At 38.8% G+C, this 23,995-nt stretch overlaps 3 protein-coding genes across 4 annotated transcripts; 1 reads left to right on the top strand and 2 right to left on the bottom strand.

The window, feature by feature from the left end:
* The first annotated feature begins 9,234 nt into the window (after positions 1 to 9,234).
* cdc42ep1b (CDC42 effector protein (Rho GTPase binding) 1b) lies at positions 9,235 to 13,512 on the top strand. Of its 2 annotated transcripts, XM_055195097.2 has the most exons (4): positions 9,235 to 9,819; positions 10,343 to 10,460; positions 11,764 to 12,218; positions 12,348 to 13,512. In XM_055195097.2, exons 3-4 carry the CDS (start codon positions 11,765 to 11,767, stop codon positions 12,905 to 12,907), a joined length of 1,014 nt encoding a protein of 337 aa, XP_055051072.2. In that variant the 5' UTR covers positions 9,235 to 9,819; positions 10,343 to 10,460; position 11,764; the 3' UTR covers positions 12,908 to 13,512. The 2 variants fall into 2 exon arrangements, with proteins under 2 accessions (XP_055051072.2, XP_055051073.2); XM_055195098.2 differs by lacking the exon at positions 10,343 to 10,460.
* A 7-nt stretch (positions 13,513 to 13,519) lies between these two features.
* LOC129426496 (aerolysin-like protein) lies at positions 13,520 to 16,559 on the bottom strand. The gene is made up of 2 exons (XM_073856729.1): positions 16,073 to 16,559; positions 13,520 to 14,238 (listed from the first exon to the last, which is right to left on the bottom strand). Exons 1-2 carry the CDS (start codon positions 16,356 to 16,358, stop codon positions 13,826 to 13,828), a joined length of 699 nt encoding a protein of 232 aa, XP_073712830.1. The 5' UTR covers positions 16,359 to 16,559; the 3' UTR covers positions 13,520 to 13,825.
* Positions 16,560 to 21,788: 5,229 nt separating this feature from the next.
* LOC129436836 (aerolysin-like protein) lies at positions 21,789 to 23,219 on the bottom strand. The gene has a single exon (XM_073857862.1). The coding sequence runs from the start codon at positions 23,053 to 23,055 to the stop codon at positions 22,114 to 22,116; it is 942 nt and encodes a 313-aa protein (XP_073713963.1). The 5' UTR covers positions 23,056 to 23,219; the 3' UTR covers positions 21,789 to 22,113.
* Positions 23,220 to 23,995: the final 776 nt, after the last annotated feature.

Raw genomic sequence — 23,995 nt, 5'->3', positions numbered from 1 at the left:
GAAAGGGTTTGGGGGCTTTGAAATCAGACACAAGAAACGCAAGCAAGGTCCAACCCCAAAGTACACTTACAAATCAAGTTCACATACATGAAGGTTTCTTATGAAAACATTTTAATTATTATTTAGATAAAATAAACGTAATACAGCCACACAACAAACTTATGAAAATATTTTAATCGTTATTTGCATGATAATTGTTTAACGCTGCCACACAAAATAAATAAAAACTATCACCACAATGCTCACCACAATGATTTCCCTTATCTCATGTATTAATATTTTTTATTGTTACAATTTATGATTTAATGATTTCCCTTATCTTATATTTTTTATTGTAACAATTTATGATTTGCAAAAATAACTGTTGCATCTGTGTAGATTAGATAAGCAATGCGCGTTGTGCACGCTATACATTATGGTCAAGCATGCGCCCTTAAAATAGCATAATGAACCACGCGCAACGCGCCACTGACTTTAAGACTAGTTTTTTTTGGTTAGTAGCGCAATTGTTTTTTGAAACTGCAAAATAGCATAAGAGATGGTTTGCGCCTGCGCACGCCTCCTTTTTTGCGCTGAACCGCCCAGGGAGCGCAAGTTCATTCCCTAGTTTGCCGACGTGCGTCTGTGGAGGGAAAAACCCGCTGTGCGCCAGTGCAAAATACGGAATGATACATGCGTCACTGACAAAGTCAATTGCGCTGGGTGCAAGATAGGGCCCAATGTGTTTGTGTGGTTTATGGTTAAAAACATTATTTTCAACATACCGTACTCCAAATTTCACTCTCTTCCTGAAACGGATTTGAAAACCTCTGTGTCCCTGATTGGCCAGCTAAAACCTCTGTGTCCCTGATTGGCCAGCTAATCTGTATGTTGTGATTGGCCTGACTACCTCTGACATCAGCCGGAAATGTGACGGTAAGTTAACAGGAGTTAACAAAACTTACAGACTGAGTCCGAAGCCAAACTTGCCAAACTTTTCAGATATATACAGAAATACGCATTTTCCGCCATCTTGAATTATTTTCTTCGACTCAAGCCTTCGACCTATGTCACGCTGCCCCTTCACTCCGATTGGCCGTCGCTTTGTCGCATTGCTCAGCATTTGCATACTATAGCCTTCTTGTCTATTTTGGCTCCACCTTGTTCAGCGCAGCAGCGAGCTTGTCGCTGGCAAATGGCCACTCCCATTCAAAATTAATGATAAGCCTGTCCCTCTGTCTCTGTCTCTTGTAGCTAATGTGACTGTAAGGTTACACACAAAATGAAATTTAAAATCATGAATCGAACCATAGGTGCTCTAAAGTTTAATCGTGTCATCTTGATGGCGGCATTTAATCTGTAAAATTTCAAAACAAAGCGTACTCAAAAAACACGAATTCAACAATTTGTGCAAGTAGATTATATACAAAGTCAATGCAAAGATGCGAATAGACGCAAATAGACATGAATAGATGCGAATTGATGCAAACTCATGTTTGAAAATTTGAACATTTTTACCCCATTTTGAAAAATTTAATGACATGAAGTTAAATCCGATGATTAATCTAGAACGAGGAACCCGATGCTTCACATTTGTACGCAGCACAACGCATCTGTTGAAACACTAGCATTATCATTTAGTCAGAAAAACGCATCAGATATATGACTTCACTTCACTTTAATGACAGATCATTTCTGATGCAGTAGTCATAGACATCAGATTCATCCGCGCAGAGTAGCGGGCGAAGCACAACAACACATAAAACATTACTCCACAAATAACTTCAAAGTTAAGTTTAAACAGAGAGGGCGATAGAGAGGCCAAAGGTACCGACTGCAGCTTTAAACATCCTGTGCTGTGGTCTGTTTTGTTGCATTTCAAGTATTATTTAGTTGTGTTGTTCTGTTTTTGGTGTTTTGTGTATCGTGACTTACATTTAGGTGTGGATTTCCACAACACTTTGATGTTTTAAAGTGAAAGAGACTTGACTCTTCTCAGACAGTGACATTGGTCAAGTTTTCCATCTGTCTGTCTGTCTTCGTTGAATGGTGTCTCTGTGCTGGTGGTACGACACAGTTAATCACACAGCAGTGGAATGTGCCAGAGGCCATCAGGATCGACATCATCTCCTTCAAACACTTCTGTTTGACAGAAACAAACATACAATCACTGCATTGTCCTCCAGAAGAATGCCTGCTTTATATGACTTCAGTCTTTTATTAGAAAGAAAGATTTCACTGCTGCTGTCACATTAATTCAGAATTAAACACGACTGGTGTGGACTGTTAAACTCAAATCTAACTGTATTATATCTATGTATAATATACCTACAGTATACTGATCGATGCATATGATTTAGACCCAACCACATAAAGCAGAACTACAGCAGATTAAGTGTAAATGTAGTATCGGTCTATAAACGTCTTCTGCTGTGGACAGACTGTACAGTGAGTGTTTACTGTAAGCTCTTTTCAATGAACCAAGGAGACACGTTGAGAAAGTGATGGAATTCTCTGGAGTCTCACAGCTCATTTGCATTGAAATTCACTCCAACTGTGAGCTTCCAGGATTCATCAGAAAAAGAATTTCCTCTCTCATTCCCGTCCTGAGCTGTTTGTCCGAGCACTTGTGTTGTCCTGACACCAGCCATGGTTGAGATGAGAAAGTCAATTCTGGAAGATCATGGAAGATTATTTCGATTTCGGTTTTCTTTCTAAAAACTATAATTGACAGCATATAGGCTACAAACAAAAATCAATGAATAAAATAAATGATTGAACATTGCACCCAAACTTCCTAGTAAGTATGATGTGTAGACTTAGATTGATCATGCAACATGCAGTACATTATATATCCGTCATTCTGAATATATACAAAGTCCATTTCATGTCTTTTAATTTGTAAACAAAATTAAAGAGCACCTGTTGTCCGAATTTGCTTTTTTACATTTCCTTTGTTGTGTAAGTGTGTATTAGTACATGTTAATGATATGCAAAAGTTACAAATCCCAAAGTAAACGATGACGAGAGTTATCGTCTCCAACGTAAAACTCTTTTCTTGTACTACAACAAACACACGGATTACTTCCTGGAATTGGTGATGAAGACAAGATCGACATTATCATAATTTTCTTCGCTTTACACTCAGAGCCTGTAAGTTAACATTGTTATATTACACCAAATACACAAAATAACCTTGTTTTTAGCAATGAAATAGGTGCGTTTTAAAGCGCTGTTTTTGAAAAACATCCTGTGGTCTGTTTTGTTGCATTTCAAGTACTTCGACTTGGCGCAGTAACACCCTCCCTCTCCCATTAGAGAAGGGGAGCGGACTTTTCAGGCGAAGTACTCCCAAAAGTGCTATTACGCCATAAAATATAGTTCCTCTTTTAAATCCGCTTAGAAAAGCGTTATGTTTTATTTTGTACCACCAAACTTGCTCGTATAACTACTCGTCTGTAACGTCCATACAGCCACGCCGCCAGAGGGAGCCCTCGCCGGAGTACTGACGTGGCGCCGCTCTCTGCTTCTCTGACTGTTTCCTGTTTGTCCCTATTTAAGTTTCAAGCTAGCCTAAGGCTAGCGCGAAGTATTGCCAGTTTACCTGCGTACCGAGCGTTATTCTGATTGTGATTTCTGACTGCCTATCGTTGTGACCATTTGTCTGCCTATCTGTTTATCTGCCTTTTGGATTTGCCCCTTTGCCTAGTTTGCCTGGATCGGACTGTCTATCTGTGTTTTGATCTGCCTGCCTGTATACCTGACTACTCTTCTGCCTCACGTTTTGATTTGTTTGCTTGATTGGTTTGTTTTAAATAAACACCGCAAAATGGATCCCAGTATTCCTGAGCATTCCTTACAGAATACTTCGCCTACCATCGATCCAGCGGAAGTAACCAATCTAATGGCTGCTTACAAACAACAAAGCACGCTCCTGCAGGGCTACCAGGAACAGCTTACACGGCTTCAAGCCGTCAACGAACACCTCACAGGCTATATCCAAGCATTGCCATCCACCTCTGTGAAACGAATGAGCGTTTCTGAACCTGATAAGTTTGATGGTACAGCGGAACACGTGAGAGGCTTCCTTCGTCAGCTGGATATTTATTTTCAAGATCATGTGGGTGATAAATTATCTGATAATGCGATGTGTTCTAAAGTTTTCTCTTTGTTGACTGGCAAAGCGGTCGAGTGGGCCTCCGCTGTTTGGGACACAGATCCTCGGATCCGCACATCTTACTCCTATTTTGTACAGCAAATTAAAGAAGTGTTTGAATACCCAGCGGGGGGAAGAAGTGCTTCATCGCAGATCATTAATATGTCCCAGAACCATCGTCCTGTCGCAGAGTATGCCATTGAATTTCGCACGCTTGCAGCACAAAGCGGTTGGAATGATAAATCGCTAAAGGATATTTTTCAGAACAGTCTGGACATTGATCTTCAAGCAGAACTGGCATGTAAAGGTGAGAACCTCTCATTCTCTGAATTTGTGACTTTGTCTGTACACATTGATAACCTGATGAGAAATGTGCCTGCTAGAACGAAACTGAAAACTTCCACTAGGCCTGTATATGCCACCAGTAAAGTGTTCCATACCGCTGTAAATAATGACGACATTGTAGAACCAATGCAGATGGGGTTCGCTCCTTTGACCATGGCAGAACGACAACGACGTCGTGAGCACAATTTATGTTTCTATTGTGGGAAACCTGGACATCGCATCGATAACTGCCCATCCAAGAAACCACGCAACACCAACACGGTAAACCAGTTCTTTAACCTCCCTTCTTGTTATGATATGTGTTCTCAACCAGTAACAATCATCCACGATAATATAACCATATCATTCACAGCATTAATTGACTCAGGCTCTGCACTAAACTTCATTAATGAAGATGTTGTCAATAAATTTCTCATTCCTGTCATCCCATGCCAACCTCCATTAAGCATTTCTGCCGTCAACAATGTACCCATCGGCAAAGGTATTACTCACCAGACTGTTCCCCTCACTCTTCAAGTTGGTCTTCTTCATCTTGAAACGATTACATTGTATGTGATCTCTTCACCCCGCTATGACATCATATTGGGACACCCTTGGCTAGTCGCACACGATCCAAAGATAAACAGGACAACAGGAGAGAATCTACAATGGTCATCTCGATGTATGAAAACCTGCATAAACAATATTAAGCACAAACCCTGTCTTTCTACCAATCTTGAAAGCCCGACTGCAAAGAATGTTATGATTCCTGATGTCTACTCTGAATATGCAGAAGTGTTTAGCAAAGTCAAGGCAACCGAATTACCACCACATAGACCTTGGGATTGTGCTATTGAACTTCTACCTAATGCTATGCCTCCCAAATGTAAAGTTTATCCCCTGTCTCAACCTGAACCCCGAGCCATGGAGGTTTACATCACTGAAGCACTACAAAATGGGTTTATTCGGATCTCCACATCTCCTGCTGCAGCTGGCTTCTTTTTCGTAGAGAAGAAGGATGGTGGCCTAAGACCTTGCATCGACTATAGAGGTTTGAACAATATCACTGTTAAATTTCCCTACCCTTTACCTCTTGTACCTTCTGCCCTAGAACAACTGAGGGAAGCAAAAATCTATACCAAGCTGGACTTACGTAGTGCCTACAATCTGGTTCGTATCCGTGAAGGTGATGAATGGAAGACTGCATTCCACACCACTAGAGGGCACTATGAATACCTCGTGATGCCGTATGGTCTATCTAACTCTCCCGCCGTCTTCCAGTCATTCATCAATGAAGTGTTCCGGGACCTCTTGAACCAGTATGTTATTGCTTACATTGACGATATCTTGATTTATTCCAATAATATGGAGGACCATGTCTGCCATGTTAAAGAAGTCCTGTCTCGTCTCCTCCAGAACAAGTTATACGTCAAAGCAGAAAAATGTGAGTTTCATGTCATGAAAACTAACTTCCTGGGCTATAATATTAGTTCCCAGGGTGTTGAGATGGACACCACCAAAGTCAAGGCAGTCAACGAATGGCCTCCACCCCGCACTGTTAAGGATTTGCAGCGTTTCCTAGGATTTGCAAACTTTTACCGACGATTCATCCGCAACTACAGTACTGTAGCAGCTCCCCTGACATCTCTACTGAAAGGTAAACCCAAAAAACTCCTGTGGAACTCACAAGCTGAGCAAGCTTTTCAGAGACTTAAAACCTGTTTCACCACCGCCCCGATCCTGAAACATCCTGACCCTGAAAAACAATTCATCGTAGAGGTCGACGCATCAGATACTGGAGTAGGAGCTGTTCTGTCACAACGTCACGGTCCAGAAAATAAGGTATACCCATGTGCTTACTATTCCAGAAAACTCACCCAGGCAGAGAGAAACTACGATATAGGCAACAAGGAACTTCTTTCGATAAAGGCAGCCCTGGAGGAATGGAGGCATTGGCTTGAGGGTGCGAAGCATCATATTGTCATTCTGACGGATCATAAAAACCTCGAGTACGTGAAGGGAGCTCAGAGATTGAATGCACGTCAGGCAAGATGGTCACTTTTCTTCACCCGTTTCAATTTTTCAATCACCTACAGACCCGGACACAAGAATGGTAAAGCTGATGCTCTGTCCAGATACCACGAACCCACTCCTGTTGACCGTTCACCTGTCCCTATCATACCACCTTCTCTTATCATTGCTCCTATAGCGTGGGATATCATGCAGGAAATCACCCACGAACAATTGAATGACCCTGTTCCGCCTGAATGCCCACCTGAGAGAACTTACGTTCCCCAAACACTGCGGCCCCGAATTATGCAATGGGTACACACCTCACTCAGCTCAGGACACCCAGGTATTACCCGCACCACAGCTTTAGTTCAGACATCCTTCTGGTGGCCCACCCTGAAACATGATGTAACCCAATTTGTGAAATCCTGTAGAGTGTGTGCTCAATCCAAAACTCCCAAAGATTTACCCTCCGGTCTTCTGAAACCATTACCCATACCTCAACGCCCCTGGTCCCATCTCAGCATTGACTTCATCACTGATCTACCACGTTCTAATAATTATACAGCCATCTTAGTCATTATTGATAGATTTTCTAAATCCTGCCGCCTTATACCCCTCAAAGGCTTACCCACTGCCATGGAAACCGCCGAAGCTATGTTTCACCATGTGTTCAGGAACTATGGAATACCCGAAGACATCGTCTCTGACCGTGGGACCCAGTTCACCTCACAGGTTTGGAAAGCATTTTGCAATAATCTGGACATAAATGTAAGCTTAACATCTGGTTATCATCCCCAGTCTAATGGCCAAGTTGAAAGGTTAAATCAAGAGATTGGACGCTACCTGAGGTCCTATTGTACCCGAGAACAACACCGCTGGTCAGAATTCCTTCCCTGGGCCGAGTATGCACAGAATTCATTGAGACACTCCTCCACCAATCTCACCCCCTTCCAGTGCGTACTCGGCTATCAACCCCCCATGTTCCCTTGGTCAGGAGAGCCTTCGGATGTTCCAGCCGTGGACGACTGGATGAGGAGGAGTGGAGAAGTTTGGGAAAGCGCTCATGTTAGACTCCAGAGGGCGATCCGCAACCAAGAATTCCATGCCAACCGTCACAGACGTCCTCATCCCCCGTACCAGCCTGGTCAGAGGGTCTGGCTCTCCACCCGGGATTTGAAACTCCAGCTCCCGTCTAAGAAACTAAGTCCGAGGTACGTAGGACCTTTCCGTATAATAAGACAAATCAATGATGTTACATATCAGTTAGAGCTGCCTGTTAATTATCGTATTTCTCCCTCTTTTCATGTTTCCCTGCTAAAACCTTACCATGCTGAGTACGACCCCAACGCCGAACCTCCTGAGCCACCTCCCCCTCTCGACGTTGCCGGGGAACCGGCATACGCCGTGAGGGAGTTGTTAGACTCGAGGCGGCGCGGGGGTCGTCTCCAGTATCTGGTCGATTGGGAGGGCTATGGCCCTGAGGAAAGGTCCTGGGTAGCCTCGGACGACATTCTGGATCCCAACCTCATCGAGGAGTTCCACCGAGCCAGACCTGACCGTCCTGCACCACGCCCTAGAGGAAGGCCCCGTAGAGCGCCAGGAGGCGCTCCTAGAGGGGGGGATTCTGTAACGTCCATACAGCCACGCCGCCAGAGGGAGCCCTCGCCGGAGTACTGACGTGGCGCCGCTCTCTGCTTCTCTGACTGTTTCCTGTTTGTCCCTATTTAAGTTTCAAGCTAGCCTAAGGCTAGCGCGAAGTATTGCCAGTTTACCTGCGTACCGAGCGTTATTCTGATTGTGATTTCTGACTGCCTATCGTTGTGACCATTTGTCTGCCTATCTGTTTATCTGCCTTTTGGATTTGCCCCTTTGCCTAGTTTGCCTGGATTGGACTGTCTATCTGTGTTTTGATCTGCCTGCCTGTATACCTGACTACTCTTCTGCCTCACGTTTTGATTTGTTTGCTTGATTGGTTTGTTTTAAATAAACACCGCAAAATGGATCCCAGTATTCCTGAGCATTCCTTACATCGTCTTAAATAGGAAAAACATTGATGTGTTTGGTCACTTCTAACTTTATCTCTGAATGGTACCATTAAATGAATGGGGCTAAGCTAAATGCTATCGTAGCGTCGCAGCGCGCTCCAGCGCTTACGTGCACGCACACAGATGATAGAGGGATGTATCAACAGTTCTTAGTTAAGGTAATAACATATTTTAATACTGAAAATGAGTAGACTATTCCTTTAATGAGGTTATTTAATATACAGGTCTCTCCATGTTTTTGTCCATATTTAAGCCATGGTCGCTTGGAGATGGGGTTAGAGGTGGTGTTTGGGTTAGGATGTCATTTTATATAACAAAAAGTTGTTCTAACCCTAAACCCAAGCGAAAATGGTAAAAAGATTGCAAAAAAATTGAGAAACCAATAAATAAAACGACAAAAAGCTGCACAGTTTAAGTAAATGGGAAGGACTGGCGTATCATATGCACGCCAAAGTGGAATTTGGAGTGTGTATTGCATGAGTTTTACACTTCGTGCTATTTATACGCATCTTCAGGAGACTGGACTGGAATGTCGTAATCTTTAGTGCTCCTTTGCTGCTGCTACTTCCCAATATCATCATATCATCTCTGGATCAGCATACATCATCAGATTCCTCTCCTCATCAACAGACCTGAGTGGATCTGAAACCGGTTCAGATTATCATTCACACACATACGCACGCACGCAGACGCAAGCACATGTGCACACAGACATACAAACACGCACGCACGCACAGACAGACAGACACACACAAACCCACACCAACACTCACACAAGCACACCCACACACCATGCGCAAATAAAATAAGGATTTCTAATAGTCAAGATTATTTTTAATAGTTACCCTATTCGATCGTATTATAAGATTTGAATTAAAATATGATTTGTGCCGACTTATCGAATGATAAACTCCTCATATGTGAATTCCTTATGTCGAGTAGCGTTACAGTGTGTGAAACAGTCTGTAAATCATGTGAGGAAAACTTCATGAGGGTTTAATAAATTAATTCGAGGCCTTTTTTAAAATAAATGTGTAAATATTTATCTTATAAACATGTCCTTATGTCGAGACTTATTTCTAAGAAGAAAACTTACTTTTATTACTATATTTGCGCAGCCTGTGAGAGTATTTAACGCTCCTCAGTCCTCTGCTCATAATGCCTCACGTGCACACGCATCGCGTCCGTTCTTCCCGCCGCCGAGCTCGTGCTCGTCACGGATACGCGCAGAAGGGCGCGCACAAACTTCAGACGGCGGCGCGTGTGGATTAATAACCTGTGAGATTATTCTGCTTGTTTAAGGTAAATAAACAACATCAGATTGATTTAAAAGATAAATATCGCATCTGTTTGACGCTTTTAAAGTGATTCTGTGTTTTATTCACATTTAAAACGTTAACTCTGACGTAAGCAGATGATTAATCGGTTTAATACTGAGAATAATTAATCTCTTTTAATTCAGTCATAATAACATCAATCAATAACTATGCGTGTTTGGGAAAAAGTTTGTGTGTATAAGGCTTCTATTGACTTTTCTTGTTTTTTATTATTGTTATTTGTGTATTTATCAAAGTAATTTTTATTATGTAATCTGTTATGGGTTAAATATAATCGCAGTAATCATAAATCTCTTTGGAACAGATATTAAAGTTAATCAAAGCTTTTGCATAAAATTCGATCAAATATGTGATTAATAATCCTGATAAATATAAAAGAACATCTGCTTTATGATGATAGTCGTTATTTAATGATATTTAAAGATAAATATAAAGCATGGCATTACTTTAAAGTTACTTTGGTTTTTGATGTCTCATGTCTTTCTCAGGATGTCTGTCATGCTGTGTTATGTTGTGGAAATAAAACACAAACTGACAGACGACTAAATGGATTGAGACTTCAGTGAAGTTCATAAGAGAAGTGAAAGTCTAATCCAGCTAATCCAGGTCAATCTCAGTCTCTGTATGTGTGGAAATACAGCAGGATTAACATCAGATGATGCTGTGAGGTTATTTCAGGACTCAAGAGTCTACAAACATCAGATCATGAACTTCACACACTGATACTGAAAACTCTGACTTAACTTCACAACCCTAAAGCAACAGTGTTTAATGTATGGTGTGAAAGACAAAAGATATCTTGGAGTAAACCAGTGTTTGGGTTTGGCCTCTAGTACATCTGAAGAACAAGATTCTGAGCACTAATCCATACGGCAAAAAATACATTTCTCTGACCAAATATATATTTTAAATATATGCTTGATATATACATTTTGTAGAAAGTAAAATTTAATTAAATATATTTTTGAAATAGTATATTTAGTTTTAACCTTCATATATTAACATATATTATAAAAATGTATTTTAGGGGCAACAAATACATTTCTGTTTTTACAACCCATATATAAAAAATATATATTTTCCTGTCCAAAATATAAACGTTTTATTAAAATGCATAAAGTTTGTAAAATATACAATTATAAATATAGCTATTTTGCAGTTGAGCAGTTAAAATTTACTTTTAATCTTTTCAAACTTGTTATGTTATGCGATGTAAATATGCTTTAAAATATATTTATTTATAAAATATAAAAAATTATTTTATATTTTGAAATATATTTAAAATTATATTCAAAAATATATATTTTATATTTTTTGAAGTATGGGAAGGGCATCTACTGATTTTTTCATCAATACTTTTGAGATTTCTTATAACATTTTAAGGCCCACAGTTCTGCTTTTTCCTAGACAGAGTTTAGATTGTCCTCTCATGTCAAGGTGTTTAAACTCCTAACGAATCCTATTAGACATCTTTAACAGGTTATTTATAAACGTTTAGATAAGCAGTCTGCTGAAAACGTTTCACTAACTCAGACCTGAACACATCATACATAATCTATTTGATATTATTATTAAACAATTTGATCAGCGAAGTTTATACTGATGAGGCCACAATGATGCTCTTAAATTAAAAAACAGATTTAAGGCAATGTGATCAGTTTAACAGCTACATCAGAACATCATATCAATCATATCAATACCTTGACCTTAGAGATTAATTTAATTCAAATTTATTAGATATTTTCTGAACATTTTTTTTCCATACTTTAGCATTTTTACAGTGTTACTAATGTGTTTTTCAGATGTGTAGATCACATCATAAGTTTTACTCAAACTGAGGTTCCTTTTTTTGCTCTTTTCATTATTATTGCATATGAGTTTTAAATATAATTTCACATTATTTCATCAGCATGAGTCTGGGAAAACTGCCGGCAATGAAAGGTCTGGTCTTCACGTCCCACAGTAAACGACGTTTAAAAAGTGATCTGTCTGTGGATATGATCAGCCCGCCCCTCGGTGACTTCCGTCACACCATGCACGTCGGCCGTGGCGGAGACGTTTTTGGGGACACCTCGTTTCTAAGCAACTTTGGCGGTCCGACTAATACTGACCGACCGGATTCACCCTCTGGATCGAGAACCACAGGATTTCTGTCCCGCACGCTACGACACGTCCGGAAGCATCCTCAGGGCCGGATGAGGGAAGGGTCACGTGACCTCTCCTCTCCTCCACCTTCTGTGTCCCCCATCATTAAAAACGCTGTCTCTCTGCCTCAGCTGAATCTGGACACTTACAACGGCGGCCTGCAGAGGACGCTACTGCCAACCTCCATCAGCTCACCTGCAGATTCACTCTTCACCTACGGTATGAGCACAGACAAACTACAACTCATGAAAAATAGATGAATAAACAATAAACATATATGTCTGATTGTTTGAATGTTGTTTTAATAGTCTGCATCAGGAATCATGACTCTCCTCTCTTCTCCTGCAGGTCTTCTGGATTCTGGTTTTGTCACATTGCCCCGTTTCTCTCAACTTAATCGAAGCTTTCGAGAAGCGTCAGGAGATTTGTGTGCAGACTACAGACGGAGTTCACTGCCTGAGAACAGTGACACGTCAATAACACGATCTGATTCACTCACATCCTTCACTGTAGATCTGGGTCCTTCACTCATGAGTGAGGTTCTGGGTTTGATTGACAGATCCAGAAGTCTTTTCAGTAAGAACTGTGATGAGGAAGAAGAGATGGCGGTGGAGGAGAGCTCATCCATATCTCCTACAGTGAGCAGCACATTAGATGGATCTCTACAGGATCATGATGATGATGATGATGATGATGATGAACATTCGACAGAAGATGCATCACTCAAGTGTTCGGTCATAGCCGAGGTGAGGATTGAACCTCAGAGGTTTCAGGAGGCTGCCAGTGTACTGGCGCGTCACTTTGGAGAAGAAGGAAGTTTTTTAAAGGAGCATCACAGACCTTCATCTTTCAGACACAGGAGGGCGCTATACACCTTTACTAAAACAGAGGAGGAGATCAAACTATAAACATGACAACAGTCATAAATAAACCGTCATTTGAATATGTTTTGTAGTTTAAGACCTGGGGAAATAAACTTTTATCATTATATGACAGATTAAAAGAAACAGAATGAAGTCTGAGAGAACAGAGAGACATGAACATCATCATTCATTTATTCATTATTTTATTAAAGTGTTGAATCAAAGATAAACATTGCATGTACAGTATTGATCATTACTACATTATACATATACATTCTGTAGTTTGAGACGTCTATATATGTTTTTACACATTCTTTATCACACGCACTTTCTTTTTTAAACACTGCATTGCTTTGAATTCTATTTTATTTCATGACATGTAAATGTTAAACTCACAATTTATGTTTAAAAGGGTTGTAAAAAGTCGGTGATCATGTGTATCACTATATTGGATCAGTGCAAGTACTGATAATAATGTTAATATATACAAAGACTGTGCAAAGAATGTTTTTTTTTTCCTTTTAAAAATCCTGGATCTCTGAAAACAAAGTAAAAAAATTGTGGCTTATATCGTTATCAGCTAGAATAACTTGAAAAGTATCTGCATATCGTGATATTGACATTAATTAGATATCAGCAAAAAATAAAAATCATCCTATATCGTGGATCCCCACTATAGACATTTGTATTTCATTTAAAGAAAATAACGAATTAATGGAGAATGTTAACCAAACACTTGATTTCTCAGAATACCATAACAGTTGAACAGTTTGTTGAATTTTTATTTAGTCGGTTTCACTTCTGGTTATTTCTGCTCATTAACAGTAAAGTGAATTATCATTTTTAAGAAATCACATAACGTAAAGCAATAAATGATTATACAGGTGATGTATTTATTCTTTCATCTTAAGTAGAAAACTTTAGTAATTTTAACATGAAAATATTCATTTTGAAATCAAACACCTAAGAAACTTTGCACAGATCGTATTCTGTGGTCTCTACTTTAATTTTAGTGAAGCTGACTCCTTTGTATTGTCCTCTGGTTTCATATGTTAACTCAGCGCCATTATCACACGTGACCCTTACTGTACTGGTGTAAGGAACATCAAAACTACAATTGCCAATTGAGATATGGGCATCTACTTTCTTCAACGGTGGAACAACTATTGTAAAGGATTCAGTTTTTGTTATTGTTTCTGTCACTTCTCTACTGTAAGTGTTTTCTGTTCCTACTGTATAAGTGAATCCACCAGAAACATCTACAATATCTGGAATCCCGGCCTTCACCTCTTTAGAGAATACTGTGGTAACGCTTTCTTTTGTAGACCAAGAAACCAGGGAAACTGGTTTGCCACCAACTAAACCATACAGCCAACAAGCACATCACATAACCTACACGCAGAATAAATAAATAACTCTACATTTAAAGACTATTACACTCTGAGGCTATTTTGGGGATTTTCGCCTGGATTTGGCCTACCCAAATTCAAAAGCTTCTCATACCCACAAGCAGAGGTGCACATACAAAAGTTTGGTATCATTTTACAGGAAACCCTTTGAAATTACATAAAACACTGTTAAAAGTGCTCAACATGGTTGTATGTGTTGTCAGTCCTCTAATAAACACAAAAATAAATAGGCGCTTTTTGATGTTTTTTTTCTAAAGTCTGTATTTAAAAGTGTATAACTCTGGCCCTGAGTGGTAACGAAACCTGCAGACAGTTTTGTTTGATTCCAGAAATTGGCAGCTTACAGAGGAAAAAAGGAATTTTTTCTCTATCATTATAAATGCAAAAGTTATTTTACTCCAACTGATGGGAGGAATAATACGCTTTTGGTATACAATTTCTGCCTAAAAACATTTGAAGTGCTCCCATAACCACAATCAGTGGAATAAATGCAATTGCTTTATATCATTTTGCAGAAAACCCTTTGAAGTTATATAAAAAGCTGGTGTTTGTGACAAATAGTGTTATTTATGTTGTTTTTCATATGAAAAAACACCAAATTTTATTTTTTTATGTTGTAAATACTGTCTTTGATAGTGTATAACTCTGGTTCTGGGTGCTCTAGCAGACTGCAGAGAGTTCAAAAAAAGAATGAACTCTTTAGCATGTTGCAATCAAAAGTTATTTTCATTTTACTGAAGTGTGCAAAAATACATTTTTCATATAAATATAAATTTTTTGTTTTGCACATATAATAAATAGCAAGGGATTAATTATGCACACAACCAAAGAAAATGCTGTGAATGGACTCATTTTTTAGAGTAGGACCTAAGAGAAAAGATGATGTATCATTTGTGGCTATATGTGCTATCTGAGGCAGTTCACACTCAAGTTTACCATATGTTTACAAAAGACGATTTTTTACCTCATTATTCATTCGACGATTGTTAGATAGGTGATAATAATAGGACAACAATAACGCTGCAGTTTTATTCCTGAGAATGAGAGCTTTCATTTGATATAAGGCTTGCCCATGTTTGTCATACTTGAAAAATATGAAATATGTGAATATTAAATGATATTCAAAAATATATGGGGGGGGGGGTGATAGTGTAAATTAAGTGTAACTAACTTTCTTACAGTAAAACATATCTCAAAGTGATGCATATCTGCAGAAAGTAGAGAGTCTAAGCTTTCAAACAGTATCTCATATGTGGTACTGGGTCCACGACAGACCATTAAAAATTAAAGGAATATTTTATATTAAGTCAAAATAAGATAATTCTGGACCCGGTACAGGGTCCACAGAGTCAAACAAGAAATCAGTAAGACATGATTATATAAAAATTCACTTTCACAATTCAGAAATACAAGGGAACAATACAATCAATTCAACATTATAACAGTCAACAGTATTCATTAAAATATCTGACTGCTGCAGGAACAAATGTCCTTCTAAGTCACTCACTAGAGCACTGAGGCATAATTAAACGCTTACTAAAAGAGCTTCGGAGTCCATTAAAAACACTGTGTAGTGGATGGCCTTCAAAAAGGATAACAATTTTTAATGTTGACCTCATCCTCTTCTCCACAGTAACCTCAAGTGAGTCTGGGATAAGGCCAATAACAGAGCCAGCTCTCCTGATCAACTTATTTATTCTATTTTTATCCTCAGTAGATAAGCTGCCACCCCCCCAGCATAGAACAGCATACAAAAGCACACTAGCCATCCCCTGATAAAAGACTTCTAAAAGTTTTGTACTAATATTGAATGATCTCAGTTTTCTTAGGAAGAAGGTGAGAACTACTGATTGTATTTTATTTAGAAACAAAAAACCCATCTGGTCGATGTCCAATCCGCATCTTCCCACAATGCCCAGACAAAATCCAGAGCCATTAATAGGATATTCTGTCTTCAATCCCCAGCTTGTCATTTTCGCAAAGAATTCTCCCCCACGGTTGGTTTTGAATTTTATTGCTCTGTGACGCGTTCCTGCTCCATTTCCCCACAGAGACAATAATGTGATGAGCTCACCGGGCTGAAACATATACTCTTGATACAATCCGGACTGTTTACCAAAGGTTTCTTCTCTTCCGTCTGTAAGCCAGGCCCTGACCGCCTTTACCTGTGATCCTCCAACCCAAACCCAGATCCTCTCTAAACTGGCACCATTACTCTCACCGGTGAAGGAAAACTCACCACCTCCATTACCACCGATTAAAAACAGTTGTTGCCATTTTCAAAGCAAGATCTGAAAATTGAATCAGAAATTAACATCATGAATGACTAAACAATCAATCAGTGACTAAACAAAACAAATCAGTTTTAAAATAATCCCACAGAAGAACCACTTTTGGTTCTATAAAGAAACTTCAACATCAAAAACACATTTCTGTTTAAAAAGTTTCTAAGTAGTGAAAAATGTTGTTCAGATTATAAAAAAGTTAAAAAGAAATGGTTCTTTGATGGCTTCGCTGTGAAAAACCTTTAAATCACTGTTGTTTATTAAGATTGTATGGATAAATACTAAGCTGTTGGCTCTGTTGTCTCTTAGAGCAAGAAAAGAGAAAAATGGCCCAAAATATATGTCGATGTTGATGACGTAGCATCCTCAAAATTCTCGCTTCCTTGACATTCAGAAACAGCTCCTGAGTTTGCCAGTGTCTTTGCCTTTAAGTCACTTTAATGTCCCAATGTTTTTTTATGAAATTTTGAGCTAGAATTAATAAAACCATATATTGTATGTATCAATAATAATGTGTATAGTGAATTTGTTTTTTTAATAGTACCATATTAATGTGTTAAGCTGTATTAAGCGTCATGTTAATGTCCCAAAGGTTTAATAAAATTCTGGGCACTAATTAATAAAACATGCCAACGATTTAGCTAAACGACGGAACAAATTAATAAAACATGCCCACGGTTTAAACGAAGAAACAAATTAATAAAACGTGTCCACAATTTAGCTTAAACGAGGAAACAAATTAATAAAACATGCTCACCATTTACGTTAAAGGATGGAATGAATTAATAAAACATGCCCACGATTTAGTTTAAACGAGGAAACAAATTAATAAAACGTGCCCACGGTTTAGCTTAAACAAGAAAACAAATTAATAAATGTGCCCAATCCTTTTCCCAGGCATGTGCCAGGTTCTTTGTCGTTCAGAAAAAGGACTCTCTCTGTGGCCTTGCATTGATTATCCAGGTTTAAATTACATTACTGTTAAAAATTGATACCCTTTACCCCTAATGTATTCTGCCTTTGAATTATTGCAGGGAGCCCAGGTCTTTACCAAACTCGACCTACGCAATGCGTATCATCAGGTGTGCATCCGTGAGGGGGATGAGTGGAAGACAGCTTTTAATCCCCCTCGACGTACTATGAATATTTGGTTTTATCGTTCGGATTGACAAATGCTCCATCTGTCTTCCAGGGTCTTGTCAATACCATCTTGGGTGACACGCTTTGTCTTTGTGTACTTGGATAACATCTTAATTTTTTTCTCCCTCTCTCCAGGAACATAACCAACATGTCAGGTCCTCCAGTGCTTATTAGAGAATCACCTGTTTGTCAAAGAGGAGAAGTACAAATTCCACTGTGAGTCAGTTATTTTACTTGGCCATATTATATTTCCCCAAGGGATCAAGGCCGACTCTGCCAAAGTCAAAGCTGTCGCTAAGTGGCCAGTTTCCGACACCCGTAAAGCCCTGCAAGCCCGTTTCGCCAACTTTTATTAGCATTTCATTAGGGGTTTTGATCAGCTAGCTGCACTGTTTACCGCATTAACCTCCTCTAAAGTGCATTTTAAAAGGAACGACCAAGCACATGTACCCTTCAACATTCTTAAGTCCTGTTTTATCTCTGCGCCTGTGCTTTGCTTTCCAGATCCTGATTTCCAATTTATTGTTGAGGTTGATGCATTGGATGTCGGTATAGGTGCGGTATTGTCTCAGCGTTCGCCACGAGATGATTAAGTACATCCGTGTGCTTTTTACGGTCATTGCCTTAGCCCTGCAGAACGTAACTACGACAATGGCAACCACGAACTGTTAGCGGTGCATTTAGCTCTGGATGAGTGGCGACATTGCTGGGAGGGGTCAGCACAGCCCTTCCTGGTCTGGACAGACCATAAAACCTTAAATATGTCCGTTCGGCCAGGTGGCTGAGTTCATGCCAGGCCCGCTGGGCACTCTTCTTTGCTCATTTTAACTTTACCCTCTCGTACCGGCTGTGTCCAAGAATACGAAACCCAATGTGCTCTCTCATCTGTTCATGGCCTCGGAGGGGAAGCTTTCGCCCAAAAGCATTCTCCCCAAAGGGTAGTGGTCAGGGCTCTTATATGAGGCTTCAAGAGATGAGTAGGGGAGGCTGGTCGAGGCGTGCAAGTGCCAAGTACAAAAGCTCTTCGCCCACCTAGGAATTTGTTTCTGGTGTCCAACATTGGTTAGCCTGCACAATTTAAGCTCAAAGCAAGCTTTCCCGGTCTGCTTCATCCTCTGCCCACTCTGTCTCATCCATGGACACACATTACCCTTGATTTCATCACAGGGCTTCCCCCGTCTAATGGTTACACTGTTATCGTAATGGTGGTGGATTGTTTCTCTAAAGTGGTCCATTTTGTCCCCCTTCCCACACTTCCCTCTGCCCGAGAGACTGCGCAAATACTGGTAAATCATGTCTTCCATCTCTATGGCTTGTTGGCCTCTGTTTTGGAAAGAGTTCTTTAGACAGGTCGGGGCCACGGTTAGTTTGTCTTCAGGTTTTTATCCTCAGACCAGTGGGCAGTGCAAAAGGGCTAACTAGGATCTTGACATGCGCTCCACTGTCTGACATCTAATAATCCAAGTTCCTGGAGTCAGCAACTCTGTAGGATTGAGTATGCGCATAATTCCCTCCCTCTTGTATGCTAGCAACTAGATTCATTGGTCCATACAGTATCACCAAGGTGGTCAATCGGGTGGCCATCGGTTTTAAACTCCCCCTCTCCCTCAGTCGAGTTCAACCTGTTTTTAATGTTTCCAGGGTTAAACCAGTGTTTGTGTTCTGCTTCAACCCTGCCAGCAAATGCCCGCCCCCTTCCCTACACAGTCAGGAGATTACTAAATGTCTGCCTGCGTGGCAGAGGTTTTCTGTATCTGGTGGACTGGCAGTGCTATGGCGCAGAGGAAAGGCTTTCAGTTCCTTTTCAGTTGGTCAATAAGACGTCACGTTGTGACCGACAAATTGGGAACGTGAATTCTAAAACCTACTAAAGCGCCAATGAACTTGGCATGCAGGTATTTGCATATAAAACGTGCCCATGATTTAGCTTTAATGAATAAAAAACAAGTACCTAAAACAGTTTTATAAACTGTGGGAATGAATTGCTAATTGCTAATAATTTCTTTGCATGTCAGATCCGGGGCTTGTTAGCACTTACCGGGGGGGTTTAGGGTTCCAAAAATGTCCCTTATTTTCAAATGCCAATGTTGACAGGTATGTTCTAAGCTTTTCTTATAGAAAGCTTTACATTTTGAGATTTTAAGCTTTAAAAGTCATTCAAACTTTACACTTGTAAAGGTTTTCCACAATTAAAAGATGTAAAAGTATTTTAGTATTTTGTTTACCTGTAAAATAAATTTTAAATATTTCTTCTTTTTATAGTAAATTTCACAAAATTCACAATTTTCCAGCAAATCTTAAAATCAGTCTATTTTTCTTAAATTGTGGCAAACTGATACAAGTTTCAAGTAATAAATGTAATGTTAGCTTTATTTCTGATGTAAAGATTGTTGTCGTGTTTGTTATCCAGTTTATGGTTTCAGGGTTTATTGTGTTGAATTTAAGTTTTGCCCTCAATTGCTCTACAATAAAAAACTGAAGCAAGCAACTGATTACATTTATGTCGGAAGAGGATTTTAAGACCACAAATTGATTTTTGTCATATCCACTTGCATTTATGTGAGTGGTAATATTTTTCTTTGCAGTCATTTTAGATATATAAATATCATTACGTGACTAATATCAGCCTTTGTGGCTGTGCTCTTACTTCTGAACAGTTTCCTTTAAATTTCTTATGAATTCAGACATCATTATCGCTGGTCTAGTGGGTAGTGCTGTGCTTAGTGGTCTGGGCAGACGTACTGTCGGCGACCTGAGTTTGAATACTGGCTTGGCGTATTTCTGTTTTATTCATGACAAACCCCTTACGAAAATTAACCATGGTTTTATTGTGTTAAAAATGTAGTAGCCATGGTTTTTTGGTGTATTGATTACTATCAGCAAAGCCATGGTTTTACTACACTAACCATGGTTTAACTTTGGTTTTTGAAAACCATGTCAAAACCACGATTATTTTGTGGTTACCATGGTTTTATTATAGTAACCATGTTTTTTTTTAACGGTAGAAAAGCCATGTATAATTTTCGTAAGGGACATTTGTAAATGTGTAGCCTTTTATGCCTAATTTCATTTTTATCTGAGCTGCTGTCATGTTCTTTTTGTCCATGGCATTGAATCTGCATGAAAAAGAATATAAGGTGTAATAACCTACAGTCCTCCATTTATTTACTTCTGATATTTTAACCGTAATGAATTAAATGTATGCATTAACTAGAGTAGCAATTTCCAACAACAACTCTTTTCTTTAAAATATATGCTCGTAGTTGCTGTACACTTGCAGTAACACTTTCAGTTTTAGTAGTAAAAATGATTAAGACCTGTTTTTTAGGTGCTGTTGCCATGGTGAATCATAATTTTGGATCTCCATTGATGTTGGCTTTTTATAGTGGTTGTGCACGCGATTAACTCAGAGTCAACCTACTCAGAGTCGATTGAACTAACTCAGATCCGCAGTTCTGTAACCGAAAACTCAGAGTTTCCTATCTCAATTCAAGTTTGGGTGTTTTAAATAAGGAGACATCTAAAACTTTCTGGAAGAGAGTACTCGAGGACCAGGTGTGAAGAACATTGTGCTAGAGCACGCAGAACCAGAGTTATCTACTTTCAAAGACAGTGTTTAAAACACAAAAAGAAAATTTGGTGTTTTATCATATGAAAAACAACATAAATAACAATATTTGTCACAAACAGCAGCTATTTATGTAACTTCAAAGGGATTTGTCTAAAATGATATAAAGAAATTGCATCTATTATGGAGACACTTCAAATGTTTTTTTTATGCAGAAATTGAATAAGAAAAGGGTATTATTCCTCCCTTCAGTTGGAGTTAAATAACTTTTGCATAGATCATGATAGAGAGAAAATTAATTTTGTCCTCTGTAAGCTGCCATTAGATGGAATCAAACTAAACTGGTTTGCAGGTTGCTGGAGTATTTATTTTTGAGTTTATTAGAGGACTGACAACACATACAACCATGTTTAGCACTTTCAACAGTGTTTTCAGTAATTTCAAAGGGTTTCCGGTAAAATGATACCAAACTTTTGTATGTACACCTCTGCATGTGTGTATGGGAAGCTTTTGAAATTGGGTAGGCCAAATCCAGGAGAAAAAAATAGCCTCTGTGCTTAGGAGGTTAAAAAACTTTATTCATGTTAGGTTTTCATAATACACAACTCATTAACAGTAAAGTGAATTTTCATCAAACACATTTGATTTACATGTTTTTTTTTTGCATAATGAAATAAAGCAAAAGATGACAGATGTGCAGACAATTTTTTTATAATTTAATCTAAAGCATTTTAGCAAAAGTTAAATTAACATAGCCTGTTAAATTTGAACTTGAAAACATTCAAACATCAAATCAAACTGAAAAAATGAACCAAATGAAAAAAATAATTTCTGTATGTAGTCTTCATATCACAGATCAGATTCTTTGGTGTTTATTTTTATTTTAGTGTATGTTATTCCTTCGAATTGTCCTTTGGTTTCATATGTTAACATGGTACCATCTTCAGTCATGACCCTTATGGTACCAGTGTAAGGAAGATCAAAACTACACCTGCCTATGGTAATATGGACATCTACTTTCTTCTTCGGTGGCACATCTATTTTAAACGATTCCGTTTGGGTTCTTTCATCTTTCTGTTTACTACTGTAAGTGTTTTCTGTTCCTACTGTATAACTGAATCCAGCAGAAACTTCTACAATCCCGGGAACCCCGGCCCTCACCTCCATAGAGAATGCTCTGGTAATGCTTTCTTTTGTAGACCACGAGAATGATTTAGTTATTTTCTTTGAGCTTACAATTGTTTGCTCTTGATTGACGGAGGTTTCATTCTTATAGGTACTAGATTTGATTTCTTCCAGTGCGACATACGGTGTCATCTGGGAAAGAGTGGGATACTTGACATTGGTGAGAACTACTGATTGTATTTTTTTGAGAAACAAAAAACCCATCTGGTCGATGTCCAATCCGCATCTTCCCACAATGCCCAGACAAAATCCAGAGCCGACATTAATAGGATATTCTGTCTTCAATCCCCAGCTTGTCATTTTCACAAAGAATTTTCCTCCACGATTGGTTTCAAATTTGATGGCTCCGAGACGCGTTCCTATGCCATTTCCCCACAGAGACAATGATGTGATGAGTTCACCGGGCTGAAACACATACTCTTCATATGACCCAGACGGATCACCAAATGTTTCTTCTCTTCCGTCTGTAAGCCAGGCCCTGACCGCCTTCACCTGTGATCCTCCAACCCAAACCCAGATCTTCTCTAAACTAGCACCATTACTCTCACCAGTGAAGGAAAACTCATGACCTCCATGACCACCGATTAAATACAGAGTTGTTGACATTTTCAAAGTGAAAAGATATGAGAAATATAATCACAAATTAACATCAGAAATGAAATTCAATGATAAAAGAGAAATTCAATTTTTATTGACAATAAAAACTAAATAAGATTAAACCAGAAATGTAGCCCATTAGCTTGACTTACATGAATAAGTGTAGTCTGCTAAATTTCAGGTGAAAATCAGACTTCTGTTGAGCTGACAGCTATTTATATACAGAGCTCATGAATCACTTCATGAATAAACCACTACAATAAACCTCTCTCTCTCTCTCTCTCTCTCTCTCTCTCTCTCTCTCTCTCTCTCTCTCTCTCTCTCTCTCTCTCTCTTTAAATGTGGCATGATACTTGTATGTTTTGTATTGCAAACAATGTATTGCAAAGCATTCAATATAAAAAATGTCTGTAGTTATGCAGCAGTTTGCCGGTAACTTACTGTCGATTTGTATTTATTTTATTAGTTAGCAACAGTTTGTTCAAAGAAAAATAAACAAGTCTTTATCTTTACATAAAAAATATAAAAACAGCCTTATGCAAAGCATTCTGGGAACCAAAAGTCCATCAGAACTCATTTTTTTCTGATTTTGTTTCCCAGAAAAGCTTTGCATAATGCTGTACTTTTTATAGTGGCTGATAGAAAAAGATAAAGATTTGTTAATGTTTAATGTTCATTTAACTTTGAACAAACTGTTGATGCAGCTGTCTTTGGGTAACCAGTTTTGTTGTTGTCTTCCTTTCTCTATAGTCAGAGTGTGATTGCTCAGTCTGTGTCTCATCATTTTTATTCTTAATTTAGAGTATTTCACTGTGCTTAGATGGTCTGGTGTTGTATAATGTCTGTTTAGGGTCAAATAACATTCAAGTTCTAAATTCAGTCCAGCAAGTCTTTTTAATTTTAGTAATTTTCTTTTTGAACTTTTATAATTTGGTTTGGTTAAATCAGG

This window comes from Misgurnus anguillicaudatus, chromosome 19 (assembly GCF_027580225.2).
Source record: "Misgurnus anguillicaudatus chromosome 19, ASM2758022v2, whole genome shotgun sequence".
Lineage (NCBI taxonomy): Eukaryota > Metazoa > Chordata > Actinopteri > Cypriniformes > Cobitidae > Misgurnus > Misgurnus anguillicaudatus.
This window is presented reverse-complemented; position numbering and strand designations above follow the sequence as displayed.

Bases quoted from the DNA above. Each gene is read 5' to 3' on its own strand.
- LOC129436836 (XM_073857862.1), bottom strand. From the start codon at position 23,055: ATGTCAACAACTCTGTATTTAATCGGTGGTCATGGAGGTCATGAGTTT.
- LOC129426496 (XM_073856729.1), bottom strand. From the start codon at position 16,358: ATGTTTCAGCCCGGTGAGCTCATCACATTATTGTCTCTGTGGGGAAAT. The intron at 14,239-16,072 runs GTACAAAACTTT...TGTGATGTGCTT, and splicing joins ACTGAGATCATTCAATATTA to GTTGGCTGTATGGTTTAGTT.
- cdc42ep1b (XM_055195098.2), top strand. From the start codon at position 11,765: ATGAGTCTGGGAAAACTGCCGGCAATGAAAGGTCTGGTCTTCACGTCC. The intron at 12,219-12,347 runs GTATGAGCACAG...CTTCTCCTGCAG, and splicing joins AGATTCACTCTTCACCTACG to GTCTTCTGGATTCTGGTTTT.